We start from the raw sequence: 18,632 nt of genomic DNA on the forward strand, positions 1-18,632 counted from the left end.
TAATGGTGAAGAGGGATCTTGGATTTGGGATTCAGACAGATACACTGACAAAGAGAGGGAAGGAGAGGAAAAGATAGCAAGAGCAGAGCCCAAAGTTCCAGGGGCCTTGGGAGAAAGATTCTGAAAAGAGAGTGGCCACACCTGTAACTGCCTTCATTTCTCCTGATCGCTGTTACAGGAAACACATTGAAATTCATCTCCACTCTTTCCTTTCTTCCCTCATTCATTTCCCCATTCATTCTTCCATTTGTTCATCCATCCAGTCATCCCAGAGGGAGCAAGGTATCACGCTAGGAGACACCAAGAGCAAAAGCTGAGGGAGACCCACTGGCCCAAGGAGTTTGTAAATGACAGAAATGCTAATTTCTGGCATGTTCTTGCTGTTATTTTGACTTACTGCCTACCAGGCAAAGGAAAGGGAACAAAGAAGTGACTGTGCTAATCCAAGTGCAGGACCAATAAAACGTTTAAAATCAGGGCCTAGAGCACATCAGTTTTTGAATCCACAGTGGCTGAGGAAATGTGGGAAGGAGGAGAAAGCGTGACAAGATGCCCAAGTGGGCATCATTCCTTTCAGAGTTCATTCGTTCACTGCAGGCATCCCTCACTTAACTGAAAGACTCTGGATTTCATATATGTGTGTATATATATATATATATATATATATATATATATATATATATATATATATATATATATATATATATCTGTAAGAAGATATGCCACACAGGAATATATTTGCAGAGTTCTATAATTTATGAAATAGAGAGTCCATTTCTTTAAAATCAGGGCTGTTCTCACAGAAAGCAGTTGAAGGAGAGTCACTTGGATGAGGATGAGGTTACCAGGCCTGGGACACTCAGGAATCTCAGGAACCTTGGTGCAGAGGCCACAGCTGTGGGATGTGTGGTCCCACCCCTTTGGCTCTATCTTCACATCTGGCTTCTTTGGTTCTGGCCTCTCTGACCTTGGCCCTCTGGGGCCTCTTGACTTGGCTGCTGCTGTCATTCTAGATTCCTGGTTCACACATAGTCACACATTCCTAGGGAAGCCTAAGACTTCCTCAAACTGGAAGCTTCCAAGGCTCTAAGAACAAACCGGTTTATGCTTTGAATTCACATGTTAGCAACACGAGTCATTTAGCATCGTTCCAAAAGGTTAACGTTAATTACCTCTAACAGGTGGGATTGTGGATAGTATATGTCCATTTTTCCTCTATGCATTTTCTAAATTTCCTTCAGTAATCATGGATTATGTTAGTAACAAGGAAAAAATAAACATTTTCCCCACTTGAAAGAAGGTGGGAAGCCCGGGGTGTGGCTTTCTTGCCTTCCCAGAACAAACAGACCGAGAGAGAAGCTAGTGTTGGTAAGGAGAAGCTCTTTTACTGTACATTAGATAAGGAATATCAAAATAAATAAAAGCATATTCACATTTATCAAACCACTCACGGATGTGGTACCCATGGGATTTCGAAGAACCTTTCACAGACGTGCCTCCCAGACCCACACAACAGCCCGGTGAGGTAGGTCAGTCTCCACGTCCTCGTACACGCAGGGACGTGGAGGAATCTGGCACAGGGAATGTGGGATCCAGTCCAAAGTGAGGGCTCCAGCCACTCCTTCCCTTGAAGGTGCTGGTCCTCCCGCCGGCAGCAGAATCACAGGGCGGAACAAACAAGGCCTCAGGATGCAGCCAGAGCCTGGCTATTTCTGACTTGCCCTACTTAGGGGCCCCCTTTACAGGACTGTTCTAAAATCCGAGGCCATTTGACATTGTGCAACATGACATCCATAGGACACTACTAGACAAAAAACCCTGGTTATTCCATACTTTTTGTGCCTTGAGGAAAAACTAAGGCGAAGCTTTAAAACAACCTGCCATAGCATTCTTCATGTTGCTGGTGCCCATATGTACTGACAACAGTTACATTTGCAATTTTGGGCAAAGAATTGGTTGGAAGACTGTTTCAGTGTTTTCCATTAGCACAAGATCATACCGACACAACTGGGGCCTGTAAAAATAAGACAAAATACTCTTGTCAATCAAATAATAAAAAGACCCTATTGTAATAAAGTAAATTGTATTATATCCTTAGGATATAAAATTATTTAGCAATTATTTCTAATGTTATAGGAAAACATGTATGATAAATAAGCAAAGCAACATCAACAACTGCAAGAAAGTAGGATGTAAAATTTATTTGCCACATAACTTCCACTAGGTTTCAAAACAGTAATAGAAAGATGAGAAAGAAATAACCAAAAATATTAACAGTGGTTAGCTCTGAATAACAACGTTATGGGTGATATTTCTCTGCTTTTTAATACTTTCTTTAACTTTTCAGATTGTATGAAATGAACATATGTTCCTTTGATAATCAGAAAAAATACATATTAAAAAGTCCCACAGTTTTAAGATGTAATGACTATCCTCTTAGAAGAAACTTGTATTATTAAATGTTTTAGGGTACCCTAAACTTTCATGAAAAAGGAATTCATAAAGTATGAACTGCTCACATCATTTCCTGTGTCTCTCCGTCCACAGATCAAATGCTAGAAGTGGCATAGATTAAATGTTGGCGTGGCATTAGTAACAAAACATACATCCCATCACGGCCTTTTCTTCCTCCTCCTCTTTTTCTCTGTCTACACACACACACACAACACACACTGTTTTGTTGTTGTTGTTTTTTTGGAACTGGTTGAGAAGAGGTCATTTACCCCTTAATACTTTGGTGTGTATTTTCTAGAAATAAGGATATTCTCAATGCAGTTATCAGATTTAACATCGATATGGTACTTTCATTCTGTATCACTGGAATAAACTATTACAATTTTTCTGTACCTTTTTTAATACTAGGCTCTGTTCTATCAGTTTTCCAAATTACATGACGCTTTCTTTTCTATAGCAAATTATTAACTTGCAAAGCAGTGTGGGTAGAGTGCTTAGGGAGGAATTGTATAACTCTAAATATATAACGACATTATTTCTTTGGATTATTTATCTTTAAATGCATACCAGTAAAATTTTCCAGTAAAATTTTCTTGGATTACTAGGCTACATTTGTTGTTGTTGTTGTTGTTGTTGTTGTTTTTAATAAATTTTATTGGGGAATATTGGGGAACAGTGTGTTTCTCCAGGGCCCAGGGCCCACCAGCCCCAAGTTGCCGTTGCTCAATCCAGCCATGGAAGGTGCAGCTCAGCTCCAAGTCCAGCTGCTGTCCCTAATCTTTAGCTGCAGGGGGCGCAGCCCACCATCCCAAGGGGGATCCAAACCTGCAGCCCTGTTGTCAAGAGCTCGCACTCTAACCATGAGCCATCCAGCTGCCCCTCCAGAAGTTCAGCGGCAGCTCATTGTCCTCAATCCAGTTGTGGAGGGCAGCCGACCGGCCATGAGGGAATCAAACCAGCAACCCCGCTGCTCAGAGCCGGCACTCCAACCAACTGAGCCACCTGGCTGCCCCAGGCTACTTGTTTTTATCAAGTCTGTATTTGGAAATCCCCTCACTTTCTTTATTGTGATTGATGAAGTCCAGTTATAAATTAGACCAAGCAGACTGGACAAGAACCAACAACCTCTTTGCAAAATAGTGGCTTGTCAAACCCTGCCTATGGCTCACCTCTCTGGATGGACAAGAGACCTTAATTTCATACGGAGAATCCTGAGCTTGTACTTCGGACCTACTACAGATCCTGTAGAGAACATCAGAGAAATGGCTGCCACTTTATCCAGATCTTGATTAAATCTCGCAAGCAGACTCACTTGGTGGTATTTCTGAAATGTTGCAGGTTCACTAGAAGAAAGAAATAAGACTTCTAAATGGATATGGATTGCTAATGAAAGAAAACAGTGTTGAAGCCTACACATCACTCGTAAGCAGGCAGCCGTTTGACCCACAAGCACTGCGTGAGTGAAGCTGCTAACCCCCGGACTGCAGAAATGCCGTGACATTACAGAGGTGTGGGCTGCCTGCTGTGCCTACGATGTGCCAGGCAGCGTCCTCAACTCTTGGCATGTGTCTCCAGTCCCCTAAACACTTCCGCAAGGTGAGTGTTATTCTCTTCCTTTCATAAGCAAGGAAACAAATGCCCGCAGAGCTTAAGCTCACTCAGGTAACAGGGCTTATCTGTCGTAGTGCAGGGGACCCAAATCCAGTTCTGGGTGAGTTCAAAGTTCTGGTCTTTCCATTCAACTTCATACATATATTTTTAGCCACACTAGATAATATTTAGAAGTTGTGCTTAAGCATGTATGTTTTCAGTCCTGCTTCTCAAAAGAAACCTTCAAATAGCTAAATCCCAGGATCCAGTGCTTTTCTCCAGGTGTGCAGAGTTATTTCCTCCAGCTGGAATCCCAATCGAGCCTAAGGTATGTCCACTAGGAAGGCTCAGCTGGGAAGCTGGGACACTAGGCCATGGAGAAATGAGGAGCACCGCTGCATTCAGGAACAGGAGGCTTGCTCTAGAAACGGGTCCTTAGATTGGAAGTAGGGATGGGGGGGTGTCTGTCACCCCAGCACCACTGGAATTATGTGTAAGTCCTACGGAGAGTAGAAGTTCCACAAATAAAACTCATTTGAAAAGTACCCAGATTTTGGTTTCTAAATACCATCTTCACTAAAAAAACCCAGGGCTCCCCAGAGAAGGGGTAGATTCCGGGGCTAAGGCAGGGAACGTGCAAAGTGATCTTGGAAGAACTCATGTGCCAAAAAGGAAGGAAGTGCTCAAAGAATGATGGAGATGTTCAAAAGAATATGGAATCACTTCACACCTATTAGGATGGCTACTACAAAAAAGAACAACAACAACAACAAAAAACCAAACAAACAGAAAATAACAAGTGTTGACAAGGATATGAAAAAAATGGAACCTTTGTGCACTGTTAGTGGGAACGTAAAATGGTACAATTGCTACGGCAAACAGTATGGAGGCTCCTCAAAAAATTAAAAGTAGAACTACCTTATGATTCAGCAATACACATACAATTAATATTATTCAAACATAAAAAGGAATGAAGTACTGATACACGCTACAACATAGATGAATCTTGAAAATATTACATGAAACAGAAAAGCCAGACCCCAAAGGCCCCATATTGTATAATTCCATTTATACAACATGTCCAGAATAGGTAAATCCATAGAGACAGAAAGTAGATTACTGGTTGCCAGAAGCTGGGGAGGAGGAATGGTATGGGGTTTCTTTTTAAGATGATAAAAATGTTCTGGAATTAGACAGTGATGATGGTTGCACATTTTTTTAATATTATAAAAACCACTGAATTGTAGACTTTTAAAGGATGAATATTATAGTATGTGAATTATATTTTAATTTTTTAAAAAAAGTTAAAGAAAAGAAAGGCATCTAACACATGGGATAGGGAGAGTCATCAGGCAGGTAATAACCTTGAATATGACTTCATTTGTACCCATAATCTTAAGGCTGGATAAACTCAAGGTACATACTCTAATGTCATTTCTTTTATCTTAAATTGTAAAAATAATACTGAAATGTTAAAGTTTGCCTTGCAGAAAAAAGTAGCCATGACCTCCCAAGTAATAGAACAATTACTTTTTTTCCCATACTCATATATCCTCTGATTGATGGTGACTTTTTCACAAACATAACTAAAATTAGAACAACTAAACACAACTAAAATAAAGATGTTCATTAAGGTTTCTATCCTAATCAAGATTAAAAAAACCCTCCAAATTTAGGAGTTCCTATTCGGAAGAAATTTACTATGTAAAATTAAAACTTCTAAGACATGTAAAGCAAATATGTAATCAATTATTGGCACAAATACTCAAATTTTGCTAGGTGAACACTCCTCACGATATGTAACTGCACGATCTCTGCTGCTATTTCTTACAATCTCCAGATGAGGTCTCTGCCTAGCTTCCTCACTGAAGGTCACAGCTCATTAACTACCGGAGGCTGGTTCCTCAAGATGTGCTCCCTGCTGGTGCCATCCCTGAAAATGCTGCCCTACTGTGAGTTTGGGGATAGTGAGGTTGCTGAAACAGATCAATGAAGAACATTAAAAAAAAACCCAAAAAACCACTACTCACAAAACTCAAGTGTGGTGGGGTGGAAGGAGCAATACAGCTTAGTGGGAGGAATATAATGTAGTGATTAAAACTATGGGCTTTGGGTTTGTACAGACCTGCCTATGATTTCACCTAACTTGCCCTGATCAGCTGTGTGAGATTGGCCAATTACTTGACCTCTCTGAGCCTCAGTTTTCTCATATATAAAATAGAGATGATAATACTACCTCACAGGGTTTTAATGAGAATTGCATTAGCTAATTTGTGTAACGTGCTTACTTCAATAAAGAAAGGCTGTTTTCACTATGATCCAAAGATGCATTTTAAAAAGTCACCTCTAACTGACCCACTCACACTTTCTCTATTTATCTGCACAGTGAACTCATAAGGAGATTGCCAGTTTCAGATGACATTCTACTTGGTCCTCTATAGGTGAGGCCAAAAGACAACCCAAATGCCTAGTAGACAATAGGACCCAAGAAACAATTCCTGAGTAAGTAAATAAAATGAGACTCAAATTCCTTTGCTTAAAGAGTTTTTGGTTGTGTTTTTTTTCCCAATTGTAAAAGTAATAGATGAAAAAATTATTAATTAACTATTTTTAAACAATATATGTAAATATGCACATGCGTGTAATACATACAACGTCATAAAAAATTGAAAAGTAAAGACAAGCTAAAAAACACACTCATTTACACCGTCTAAAGGGCAGTCTAATACTTTGGTATGTTTCTGTTTCATTTTAATTTTTTTTACATTGTTGAGCTAAAACTTTATATATAGATAGTACATTGTTGAGTTTTATATTTTATATAATTTGATATCCTGAAGTTTTTCATTTAGCATATTATAAGTGTTTCATTTAATATGTTTTATAAATAACCTCAGTGTATAGAGTATTCTATTGTATGAGAATATCTAAATTAACCATTTCCTCATTGTGGGACTTTTAGGGTGTTTCCAATTTTCTATTACAAATTACATCTTCTGAGTTAAAAAATATATATATGTATATTATGAGTCATAACAGAATAGAAACATATATATGGGGTGGGTGCCTGTGAGAGTGGGTTTGTTGAGGTGGGCAAGGATTTGCACTTTTTTTGTACACACTTCTTTACTGTTTAAATCCTTTATAGCAAACAGGATGACTTTTGTAATTAAATGCTTAAGCAAAGAAAGGAGAAGGAGAAAAGAAAGAGGGGGAGAGAGAAAGGAGGAAGGGAGAAAAAAGGGAAGAAAGGGGGGGAGGGAAATCCTTGCACAGATTCCATTTGTAAAGAACTTGGGAAATCAAGAGCTACAGGAAGCAATTAAACAAAATATCCCCTTATATCCTTTGTATAACAAAGAAAAGTACAGACATATAAAAAAGAAAATAGGTATTTGGAATTTAATTTCTCTGAGCAAAAAGGGAAATAGAAAACTGCAAACTATCCCAACACAACTTACTGATTGATTTTGGATTCTGTGGTGCTTCCAGCTTTGTCTCTCAATTTGATTGTAATGGACCCTCTTCTTACGTTCTTGTTCCAAGTTATAATATCCACAAAGTAATGATATACTGAAAAACCAGGAGAGAACATGGTAAGAGCGAGGTACTCCCAACTGTTCCCTTAAAAGGTCAGTTCCTGAAATCCCAGCCTCCCTAATAACTGAGTCTCTTTTTCTCTTCCTCTCTAGTTTCTCTGCAAAGATCCAGGGCAGAATTTTCTAACATTCCTTTCTATTCTCTTTGTTAAAGACGGCTTGAGTGACAGCAGAGGTCAATGGTATCCAGTCGCCATGTTTAGGCATGGTTAAACCAGTGTTCCCACCTTAGTGTCTGAGGTCTCATGGCCTATGGCTGAGTGTGACTGGTTCACTTCAAATCCTGCCCATTTTAATTTGTAAGCGGGCATTTTCCCGCCAAATCGCGTAGTAACGTGGGGCTTTTTTGACATTTTCTCGCCAAAATTAGACTTTCCGTAAAATATTCATATCTTTCGATCTATTTGATATTTTTCTATGAAACTTTCAGTGTTTTAGTTTAAAAAAAGGTGCAAAATATGTGTTATTCTCGTCTCCCGCGCTTTGGTATAAAAAGCGATATGACGAGTTTACTCGTTTCCCGCAAAAAATGTGTTAAAATAAACCAACCAGGCAGCCACGCAGAGACCCTCCACAGGTGACAAGGTCTTCCATAACCTGGGCCCTGTCCACCAGCCTATCCAGCCTCCCTCATCCCTTCCCCAGTCACGCCACATCACTGGCACTGCCTACATTGCCAATTTCCCTCTTGTTCCTGAGCCTTCCTCTCATTTGGACACTCTTACTTTGCCCCCTTTGCCAACTCATCCATCAGGTTTCAACTTAATATCACTTCCTCCGGGAGGCCTTCACTGACCCTCAGACTAAGTCAGGTCTACCTCTTGGAGTTCTCATCACGCTCTAGGATTCTCCAATCATTACTCAGCACTCTACTGTATTTACAAAATGCAAGGAAAAGATAGTCAAAAAAGTGGTAAATTCATGGATACATCTAAACAAATATTGCCTGAATAATGTCTTATGGAGTTACAGAAAAAAGATAAAACTAAATATACTACAACAATAGCTGGGGATTGATGATTCTTCTTCTTTGTAATCTCAGCAGTAACATCTTATAGGCACCCAATAAATTCCTATTGAATAAATGAGAGTGCATGATGCGTTCAAGGAGCTCTTCTTCCTCTCTAGTCTTTTGCTCTCCAAGGTCGAGGATGCTTTGGGAAGATGGGAATTCCACCATGATATTCAGATTTGTTATCTCTTGGTCAAACTTGCAGAGAAGGGAAAAGAGGCTCAGGGAGAAAGTGGCCATCTCACAAAGAAGTAAGGTAAGCCCTGGAGTTGCCATGTCATGGCCCGTTATTACTCAGGGGCTTGCCCCATTTGGACCCGGCAGACACCAAACCCTGGGCTGCCACACATGGCACCAAAGAATGAGGGAAACGCAGTAATCTGCAACCTCTTTTATAAGAGTTGCTCCCGAGAAAGGTGAAAAAGGAGACATGATTGCAAGACATACATCTACCCAGGAAATATCCTACTTGCTTCCCAGGGCATCTTATTATCTGTTGGCCCATTTAGCTCTCATCTGGAATACCCAGTCTCTCGATGTCTTTGAAAGGTCATCATAGTTGCTTTGGAGCTGGAACTGACCCACAAATGTGGCTGACACCTTATTTTTCCTAGCCCCAAGCTCATGTCTCTTGGGAATTAAGCAATTTTCTAGAAGAACTTAGTGATTAACATGGCCATCCAGTGAAATTAACAGCTATGATTTGTTGAGATTTTAATCCTTATAACCCAGGCGATAGGTATTATTATCCCAATTTCACCTAGCAGGACATTGAGACTGACAGAGGTTAATGTCATGACCGAGGTCACACAGCTATTATGTAGTAGAGTCAGGATTCCACCTAGGTCCTTCCAGCTCCAAAGTCAATGCCTCACCATGGCCTTCATTTGCCAAGAAGTAGTCAGGAAGCTGAGACTCAGCCATTCCAACAGTATAAGGGTCGGGAAAAAGCAAAAAACCACATTCACCACTCACTGCAGAACGGTTTCTCTTCAGCTGTGTCAAAAAATGCTTTAGTCATAGGAGGAGATTTCTCCCTTAAATAGTCTTTCCAATGATCAGCATAATAGCCTATAAAACAGATTGGAAAAGTATAACATTAACATGTATTATATAAACATAAAAGCAGCTGGGGAGGTAGCGAGAACAGCAAGTTTGACAGCCATCACCGCTGAGATCACCTCCCTGTCGCCCACCCTCATCGTGAGGGCCCCCAGGGCCACCAGGGCAGTGCCTGCCCAGCAGCCACCACACCCTGCTCACTACTCTATTAAAAGCTGGGGTGTGCAAAAAGACCCTAGAGTGGCTTTTCCCCTTTTCTACCAACATTACATCACCCATCCCTGGTTCTCAGCAGCAGGGGTAGGGAGTGGGGAGCACTAAAAATAGTGCTGATATTTTTCAGTAACACATTCATTTTATAGGTTAAAACAAATTCAGATTTATACCTGGAATAGCATCATTCTTGCAAAACAACGTGCTTTCTTGAACTACAATCAAGCCCCTAAATTGCACAGAGCCTGGGTTTGCCACGTGACTGTCACCAGGCAGGTGAATGTCGTCCTTCATGTGATGTGTGCCTGCAGGAATGAGGCTGAGGACCATCAGTGGGAGCACTCTCTCTCCTCTGTCCCCACTCCCAGAGAAAGGCCTCTGCCTTCTGATTTAATTGATCTGGGGTGGGACCACCAGGCATCAGTATTTTGTAAAAGTTCCTTAGGTAATTCTAACGCACAATCAAGGTTGAGAAGCCCTTGTCTATAGCATGCACTGATGGTAACTTGGGTTTTTCCTTTGAGAACAATTAGAAAATTCTCATGACTATCCAGTTTCAAAGTTCTCACTACCTGGAATATTTCTATCAATGCTTAGCATATATCCAAGCATCCTCCACAGTATCTATCACCCAACCCCACCCCCTTACGTGGACAAGAGCCAGAGTGTGGCGTGAGGGCATTAGAGACACAACTTGTTGGGAGGGATTGCTCTGCACGGCTCATTTGGTAGGAGGGGCTTGGGGCTCACTGCGCCCCCCCCCCCCCCCCCCGCAGAAAGGTGTGTGTAAGGTGTTCCTGTCGCCATGGGAACAGGCTACATAAGGCAACAGTGCCTTGGATGGGCTTGGCAACTCTTCTGGAGCCTTCTTTTCCATGCTAAAATAGAATGTCCAGGGACGATGTATGACCTTCTGGATGAAATCCTATACAGATTGCTTTTCTAACACTGTTTATTATTAGGAGATCCCAGAGTACCTCACAGAACAAACTGGCTAGAAAAAGTTGACTAAATATATTTTTTAAAAACACACAATGTTCAGGCCCATGTTTAGACAGGAAGGTGGTGCTGGTATGCCTACCAAAAATTAGTACGTTGTTAATCAGAGGTGAAACTGCTTGTTGGACTTACCCAGAATTGGACAGGACTCCTTTTGTGGTATGCCGCAGCTGACACATTTGCCATTCCTATAATCCCGGTAGGAGTCACAGGGATATGCTGTGATAGTACAGTTCTCTCTCAGGGAAGAGAGATACAGGTACACAGACCTCTGGTGGTCACACTTAAAATACTGTGCTCCTGGGTGGTAAAAGGAATGATTAAAGAATAGACCTGTTATAGCACTTAATAACAGTACGTCTGTCACATATTGTATGCACACAGACCCCTACAAACACAATTTATCATGTCTCCTATATGTCAAGCACTGTATTAACAGCTTCAGTATATTTGATTCCATTTAATTCTGATAAAACCCCCATAGATCAGGATTCATGCCAGCAAGTAGCAGGAGAAAAGAAGAGGACAGGCATGGGTATCTCCATTGGACCTAGCAGGACACTGAGACTCAGAGAGGTTAAATGACTTGACCAAGGTCATACAGCTATTATATGGTAGAATCAGGATGTGACCTATGTCCTTCCTTTATCGGTGAACAGGAGAAGAAAAACTCAACGGTATTCAAAGATTCCCCTGAGGTTTTCACCAGAAGACAAGCATGATTAAACTAGTAAAAAACATCACAGAAAGTAGACATCGGGGAGCAACTGGTATAAGAAGATCCCCAAAGAGGGCAAGCAGAGGAGATAGCTTTGAAAAAGGATGGTGGATGCCTCCACCCTAGGTCAGGAGGGAATATGAATATCAAGACCAACCTTGTGAACTAAGATGAGAATAGATAAGATGTATTTCTCAGGTAGGACCTTGAACTAGGTGCAAAAGTCCCATCTCGCTCACGTCTAAGAGATGAAGGGTTATAAGTAAGGGTATGTTTGAAATAGAAGCATGAGGAGTGATCGTAGGGAGTCAGTGAGACATAACCAAGAGGATTCTCTGGCATTATTGTGGACTATGGAGAAGTTAGCAAGCTTGCCTGACTTTGTACTCCATTGAAGAGGTGCCATGGCTTTTCCAGAATGTTCCCCAGCAAAGATGGGGCTGACGTGGCAGAGACCTAAGGACCTGGAGGTGCGCAGGGCGCTCATGAGGGCAGCCAAGCGGTGGGGTGAAGTGAGCAGGGCTGAACACAAGGAGACAGCGCTGGAAGCCATGGATGGGCAAGGAGAGCTGAGAAGAGGCCTCAAACGTAGTGTGACGGTGACAGAGGAGTCTGACGGGGCACAGAGATGGGTATCAGAAAAGTTGGAGGTGATAGAGCATGGCAGCACAGAATATCAGAGAGCTTGTCGGAAGGTTGATGGGTCAGATGGTGAAGTCACTCAGAAAAGGGGACTGGGTCCCAAAGATGAGTAATCAATGGAGGTAAGGATCTGAATAGGAAACAGTGAATGAACCCCATGACAAGAGGAGCTATGCCTGTGAGCTAGTGGTTTGGAGAGGCCCCCGGTGCGAGAGTCACGTCAATGTTTCCTCTTTCTCCAGAGTCTACTTACTCCCATAGAAAAGACCAGTGAAGGACAAAGAGAAATAAACTGGGGGAATTAAGGGGAAGCACGGTGCTGATGTGGGCTCAAGCTGGACCAGAGTGAACTCTAACAAGCCAATATTTACTTATTATTCCTGGATCTTCCACTTGCAAAAACAACGACGTTAGTCATGATACAGATGATGTCCTTTATAAGCAGAGCACGTTACCTCTGACTGCTTATGGCTGTAATTACACTGTGTCACACAGGACAGGGTTTGAACACTCACCATTTGTGATACCATATGGTTGGCCCTATTTATGCCATTTCATCGGAATCGTTTTTAAACACTATGTCATTCCCGTGGGGCCATATACAGCTATCATTTTGTAACAAGATCATCTTTTTCTAGAGTCATTTCTGTAATTGTTTAACTTCTTCTGGCAATGGTGAAACATAGATTTAGAGCACTCAGGGATGGGTTTTTTTATTCTACCACCCCACTTTTATCCTGTCCTCCAGCTCCTCATTTTGTTTTTCTGAGTTTTTTCTCACTATAAAAGTAATATGTGCTCATTTAGAAAACACAAAATACTAGGAAATAATGATAGAAAATCACCTAGAAGTCCAATATAATCTGTTGGAGCATTTATGGTTAAATGGTTAGTCTTTTTTTTTTATACTCACACATATACAAATATACATTTAAAAAATAAGTCAGGATCATACTGTATAGTTCTATGCCTTTTTCATTTGACAGCATATTGTAAGTATTTTCAATAATCTCTGCAAATAATTTTTAATAATTATATTTCTTTGGGTGGGTGTACCATTTTCATTTAGTAATTTTCCTATGTTGGACATTGAAATTATTTCTAAAAAGTTAACTATTATACACAACACTGTGTTGAATATCTTTGCACTCTAATTTTTGTCTATATTTTCCATTATTTCTCTAGGAAAGATTTCCAGATGTGGAATTTCTAGGTCAAAGAAATACCTTTGCAAGAGAGAGAAATAATTCATAATACCTCTTAATCATATGTTTATGGTTTTTAAAAGTAGTATACTTACATAACAATTTGTAATTTATATTTATACCACCTTTATCTTCTTAGAAAATTTGTTTTCTATTAAATACTACCCCACATAGAATAATATTTTTTAAATATGCCTTTTTTAAGCCATTATTTTATAAAATAGAATTTTTTCTGCACTTACCTCCCAATATTGTTTTGGGGCAACCAGGTTGATCCAATCCTCCATTTGGGTAGAAGTCTATGTTTCCTAATGGTTCCTTGTAGCCCAGTGCTAAAAGAGAATGCACTATGCTTTATACTGCTTTGAACTTTTCACATCTCATAGCTCACTTGCCTGCAAGCTATGGGCGGGGGTTGTAGTATTATTATTATTTCTATTTAAATATTTTGCCCAAAGTTACCCACCTAGTTAGTTAGCTAGTTAGTCTCCAACTAGGAGACTATGAAGATGGTAATAGAATCTATTTCCAATATTTCTAAAGACATAAGAGAGTTTGGTCACTCATTCACTGCAGGGTTGATAAAATGGTATGTTTCTTCTTTACATTTGGCTGGAACCCTCTAATTTCCAGGTGCTTCCTGAGCCTCTATTTGCATTTGTGTACATCTTTAATGAATAAGAAACAGGGAAAAATGAATGTCTACTCAGTAGAAAATGATCTTTAAAAATTTGGGATCCAGAGTGGTAAAAACATTGGATAGTCTTCTAGAAAATGGGGACCTAAAGAACTATAGATAGATTTAGTAATTGCTTATTCTCTTTAACCTTGTAACCCCAAATAATCAGTAAAATGCTTGATTAGAAAGATAATATACGCATACATATATAGTGCATCGTTTTATCTCAATAAGTATTACATATCGAGAACCTACATGTGTCCATGGGCATGATACTATCTAGGTGTTTTACACACCTTCTAATTTCACAATGTCTACAAAGTAACCATAGGGAAATTCAGATGAAGTAACTCACAGATGAAAATACTGACTTGGCTCAGGGGGTTTAAGGAATAAACAAGGCACCACTAGAAAAAACATAATATGGGTTTTGAGTCCACTTCTCCCTGACTACAAAGCTTATACTCTTTCCTTCAAAATACACTTTCTCTCCAAGAATAAAACATAAATTGCTCTATTCCATCAAGCATTAAAATGGCAGTGAGGTACTGCACTTAAGTAAGGTAATACTTTGCAAACTACACAGCAAGAATATAGCTGTTTCATGGAGACATTTATCCTAAGGCAAACAATTGCTGACACTACATCAGAGTGCCCAAGAAAAGTGGTCAAGGGTTTTCTTAGGTGGTTGTATCATGAAAAGGGTGTACAGAGCACTCTTCTCTGTCCCCTCGCCCCTCCCCGAGTTTCTGTTCCAGCTCTTCTCCCATATATCTAGATATGAAGCTATATCACCCCAAACCCCATGACATGTACCCAATCCCAGACATGAAATCAGCACCCTGAAAGACAGAAATGGCCAGGAAGACCCAGAGAGAGCTGGAGAGCTATAGGTAATTCAGAATCACTCTGTGTAGAGAGATGCAACACTTGAACATAACTTTCAGCTTAAGGAAATAATGAGAAAGAACCAATAAAAACAGGAAATCATGCATCCAGGTCCAGTGGTATGTATGGAAACATTTGTCCACACGGTGTGAAAATCAGCCTGTCCTTGATTGGTCAAGATGATAACTTCAAAAATAAAAAGAGACAATGGGAAAAGCATCTTCACTCCAGCAAGAGATCCTGGGTGCCTCATTATTAAACCAGCTTCCCTGAAAGATTTCTGTGGGTCTGGTACCCCGCCCCGTACGAAAAGAGGGAATCTGGAGGAACTTGACCTGCCCCTGCATGACAGTTCCCCCGGGGGAAGGCTCCGTGGGAGTCTGGAGCAGCAGATCACTGACACACAAGGACGGGAATGTTACCGTCAGTGTCGGAATGGATGACATCAACAAACTGGGCATCACTGGGATCTAATCTGTCCTCTGGAGGTTTTCCATTGAATAAAGGGCCCGCAGGGTCGAGACCTGGAAGGAAAACAGAGTCAGCTTGGCAACCCCACGCCATGAGTCACCTGCAGCCAGGCTTTTGATCTCTTTCTTAAGGATGGCTCACAGGCTGCAGGGCACCCTCGAGTGGGCAAGCATTCATTCCCATCCTGCTTCGTCAGGCTGCTTTCCACAGCCCTGTAGCATTTTCCCAGGGTAGACATGGTTACCCTGGCAGTGCCCCCTGAGAATGACACCCAGACTCCATCAGGAGGTATGTCTTGTGCAGAGCTCAACAGCAGAGAGTGCACAGACATATGGGGACCAGAGGTGTGGGGATAAACTGGTTCCTCAAGAAAAATCACCTGAGGGTGCATATAAAAAGTGGATGCTATACTTACATATACCATTTTAAATGATCCAGAAACCTCCCTCAGCCTTTCCTTCCTGTTATTAATAAAGTCCTTTATAGTTTCCATGTTTACTCATTTATACTAGTTCGTAAGCTCCACATCACACGCCGGTGAGGGAGGCAGGGCAGCTGTCATCATTCCCATTTTACAGAAGAATGAGCTGACGTTCAGGAAGATCAAGTGTCACAACCAGAGCCACAGCCTCATGATTCAATCACCTCTCTCTGCTGAGCCCTTGGTTTCACTGCACTGAGTCTGGCAAGCTGGGTAGGAAAGAGTGAAACTCACAGGTGAGGTCAGGTGTCAGGGAAGGTATCGAAGTGGGAGTTCAAGTGGGTGTCAATTCCTACAAATGGATCCACCCCATAAAGGCCTGAACTGATTCTTTTGCCCTTGATCAATGCTAGCTGGGCGTTCCTCACCATCATGCTGAAACAGCTGTAAAAACAAGACGGCAGATCCCATGATGCTGTAACCACAAAATAAAAACTTGAGACTAAAAACAAAAATAAAGCATGAGAGGTTCGAATATGCCTTGCTTATTAGAATCCTACCTGGAGTGAAGAAGGTTTCAAGGGACATATTAAAGATACTATCTATGAATGTCATTTTAAATGACATCTCCCGGGTGTTAGAGATGAAATCCAAGAGACAGCATCTTTGCCTCAACTTTCCTGGTTCTAGCCTCAATCTCTCCATTTCTCCTCTCCAAACACTCTTGCTTCCTTGAGGCATATCTTTATCTGCACCTTTCCTTACCTCCTTCTCTTTCCCCCACCCACCAACTTTTTTTATTCTTCTGTCTGCTCCCAACTAAAACTAATGTGGAAGGAAATGGAGCTACACCCAGGCACCCAAGTCCACAGGATACTCTCAACAGAGCGAGAGAAACTCCTGACTGGGGGAAGAGTTTGCTGGAGAAGCCGCCTCCTCCTCCCAGAAGACAGCACCACTTCCTGTGCAATAAAATGAACAGGGAAACAGCGAGAGCCCGTTTTACAGCAGCCTCCAGATCATAGCAGATAAACCAGCTTGCTGTATAAAGTCCAAACCAGGGCAATTTTGAGAGTGATGAGGGACTATTAATAATTATACCTGCACTCGAGGCACAAATGGGGACTGTCACAGTAAATGTGGACATATGATCTCCTTAGTGATAAGCGATAGCAAATGATCGGTTTATAATGTCAGCCAAAAATGGCAGGGTGGGGGAGGGGCCGCAGGGAATTTCCACAGTGCAGATGCCCTAAAATGCTGCGTATTTTGTGTGGGCAGAGCCCACTGGAGTAAGTAGATGTGACATGGAGCCCCAAACCTAGCACCAACCGACTCTGTGACCTCAGGCGTGTTCCTTTACTTCTTTGAACCTCAGTTCCCTTATCTGCAAGATGGAAGTTGAATTAATAGCTACTTCTGAAGACTTACAAAAGGACTTCTGGATCTGAATCCAGAATATTTTGAGATTATAGAATGGAAACAAAATGAGAAAATGGAGCTCTTTCTTGTTGCTCTCAGATCACCAAAAAAGTGTCTAGATAGTGATCCAGAGAATTTGCTCCGGACCTCTCCCCTGGACAGACGTCATTTGCATGCAGTTTCAGGGTCCTCTTATTCTCATCCCCAAGGTCACCAAGAAGTCTCCGAGGCAGTGCTATCCAACATAATGTGAGCCAGACATATAATTTTAAAATTTCTAGCAGCACTTACAAACAAGGAAAACTAATTTTAATAATGCACTTTATTTAACCCAGTTTATTTAACCCAATATATCCAAAATATTATCATCTCAACATGTAATCAATGTGAAAACTCTAAGATTTTTTTTATATTCTCTTTTTGTACTTAATCTTTGAAATCCAGTGTGTATACTGCACTCACAGCACATCTAAAAACCTGCTTTAGCCGCATTGCAGGTGCCTAGCGGCAACCTAACTGGACATAGGTGTTTCTCGGCAGGTAGTGTTCAAACGACCTGCCTCTTGTGGTTAAAAGTACAGACTCCTGGACCCCAATCCCAGAGAGTCTGACTTAGCAAGCCAGCGTTGTAACAAGCACTCCAAGGTGGTTTTTACACAACTTTGAGAGTCAACTTTAATGTATTATCAAGTGGTGTAGATACTTGAAATATTTTAAAATCCATTCGTCCTCTGCATCTTCTGTTGAAGAAGTTAATGAAAAGTAAAACCAGGAGATGTGTCTGGAGAGGAAAAGCAAAGGGAAGGGCAGGAGAAAGAAAGGGACATAGAAGAGATGTAGCAGCCATTCTGGCCTAGGTTATTAACAAGCAGAACCATCGATACTTGGGAAGTGGGAGTGAATTGTGTCCTTGGGTAACAGGCCAAATTCCTACCCCACAATTCAGTGAGCCCACTCAGGCAAGGCAGTGGGAGGTGAGTGGGTAAGGGAAACACTTTACCCCTGAAACTGCTCTGGGGGACAGCTGAGATTGACCTAGGAACTCAGAGAGAATAAGAAATCAAGAGACCTTGGGGGAGTCAGAAAAGTCAGCAGTGGGCCACTGGCTGAGTCCAGGCCACAGCGCAGGGTCTCGTGGGGAGAGTGGAAGGAAGGCTGGGTGGGGGAATTTCCATGGTCAGGGAGCACGTTACATTGCATTCACATTGAAACTTATCATGGAACACGTTTGCTGGGAGGTTGAGGAGGAAACTGGGA

The 18,632-nt window shown here is 41.4% G+C and overlaps 1 protein-coding gene across 3 annotated transcripts in view; it reads right to left on the reverse strand.

Moving 5' to 3' along the window:
* Positions 1 to 1,363: 1,363 nt before the first annotated feature.
* Positions 1,364 to 18,632, reverse strand: part of LIPH (lipase H) — a 36,669-nt gene continuing 19,400 nt past the window's right edge. For 2 of the 3 annotated variants that reach the window (XM_074329003.2, XM_019735843.3), the window contains 7 exons: positions 15,484 to 15,585; positions 13,737 to 13,826; positions 11,062 to 11,229; positions 9,631 to 9,726; positions 7,506 to 7,617; positions 3,624 to 3,797; positions 1,364 to 2,014 (listed from right to left, as the gene is read on the reverse strand). In XM_074329003.2, coding sequence (XP_074185104.1) covers positions 1,927 to 2,014; positions 3,624 to 3,797; positions 7,506 to 7,617; positions 9,631 to 9,726; positions 11,062 to 11,229; positions 13,737 to 13,826; positions 15,484 to 15,585 — 830 coding nt within the window. In that variant the 3' untranslated portion in view covers positions 1,364 to 1,926. The remainder of the gene's footprint in view (positions 2,015 to 3,623; positions 3,798 to 7,505; positions 7,618 to 9,630; positions 9,727 to 11,061; positions 11,230 to 13,736; positions 13,827 to 15,483; positions 15,586 to 18,632) is intronic. The other variant, XM_074328992.2, reaches the window with a different exon arrangement.

This window comes from Rhinolophus sinicus, chromosome 17 (genome assembly GCF_057876585.1).
Source record: "Rhinolophus sinicus isolate RSI-liver-muscle chromosome 17, RSI-T2T, whole genome shotgun sequence".
NCBI lineage: Eukaryota > Metazoa > Chordata > Mammalia > Chiroptera > Rhinolophidae > Rhinolophus > Rhinolophus sinicus.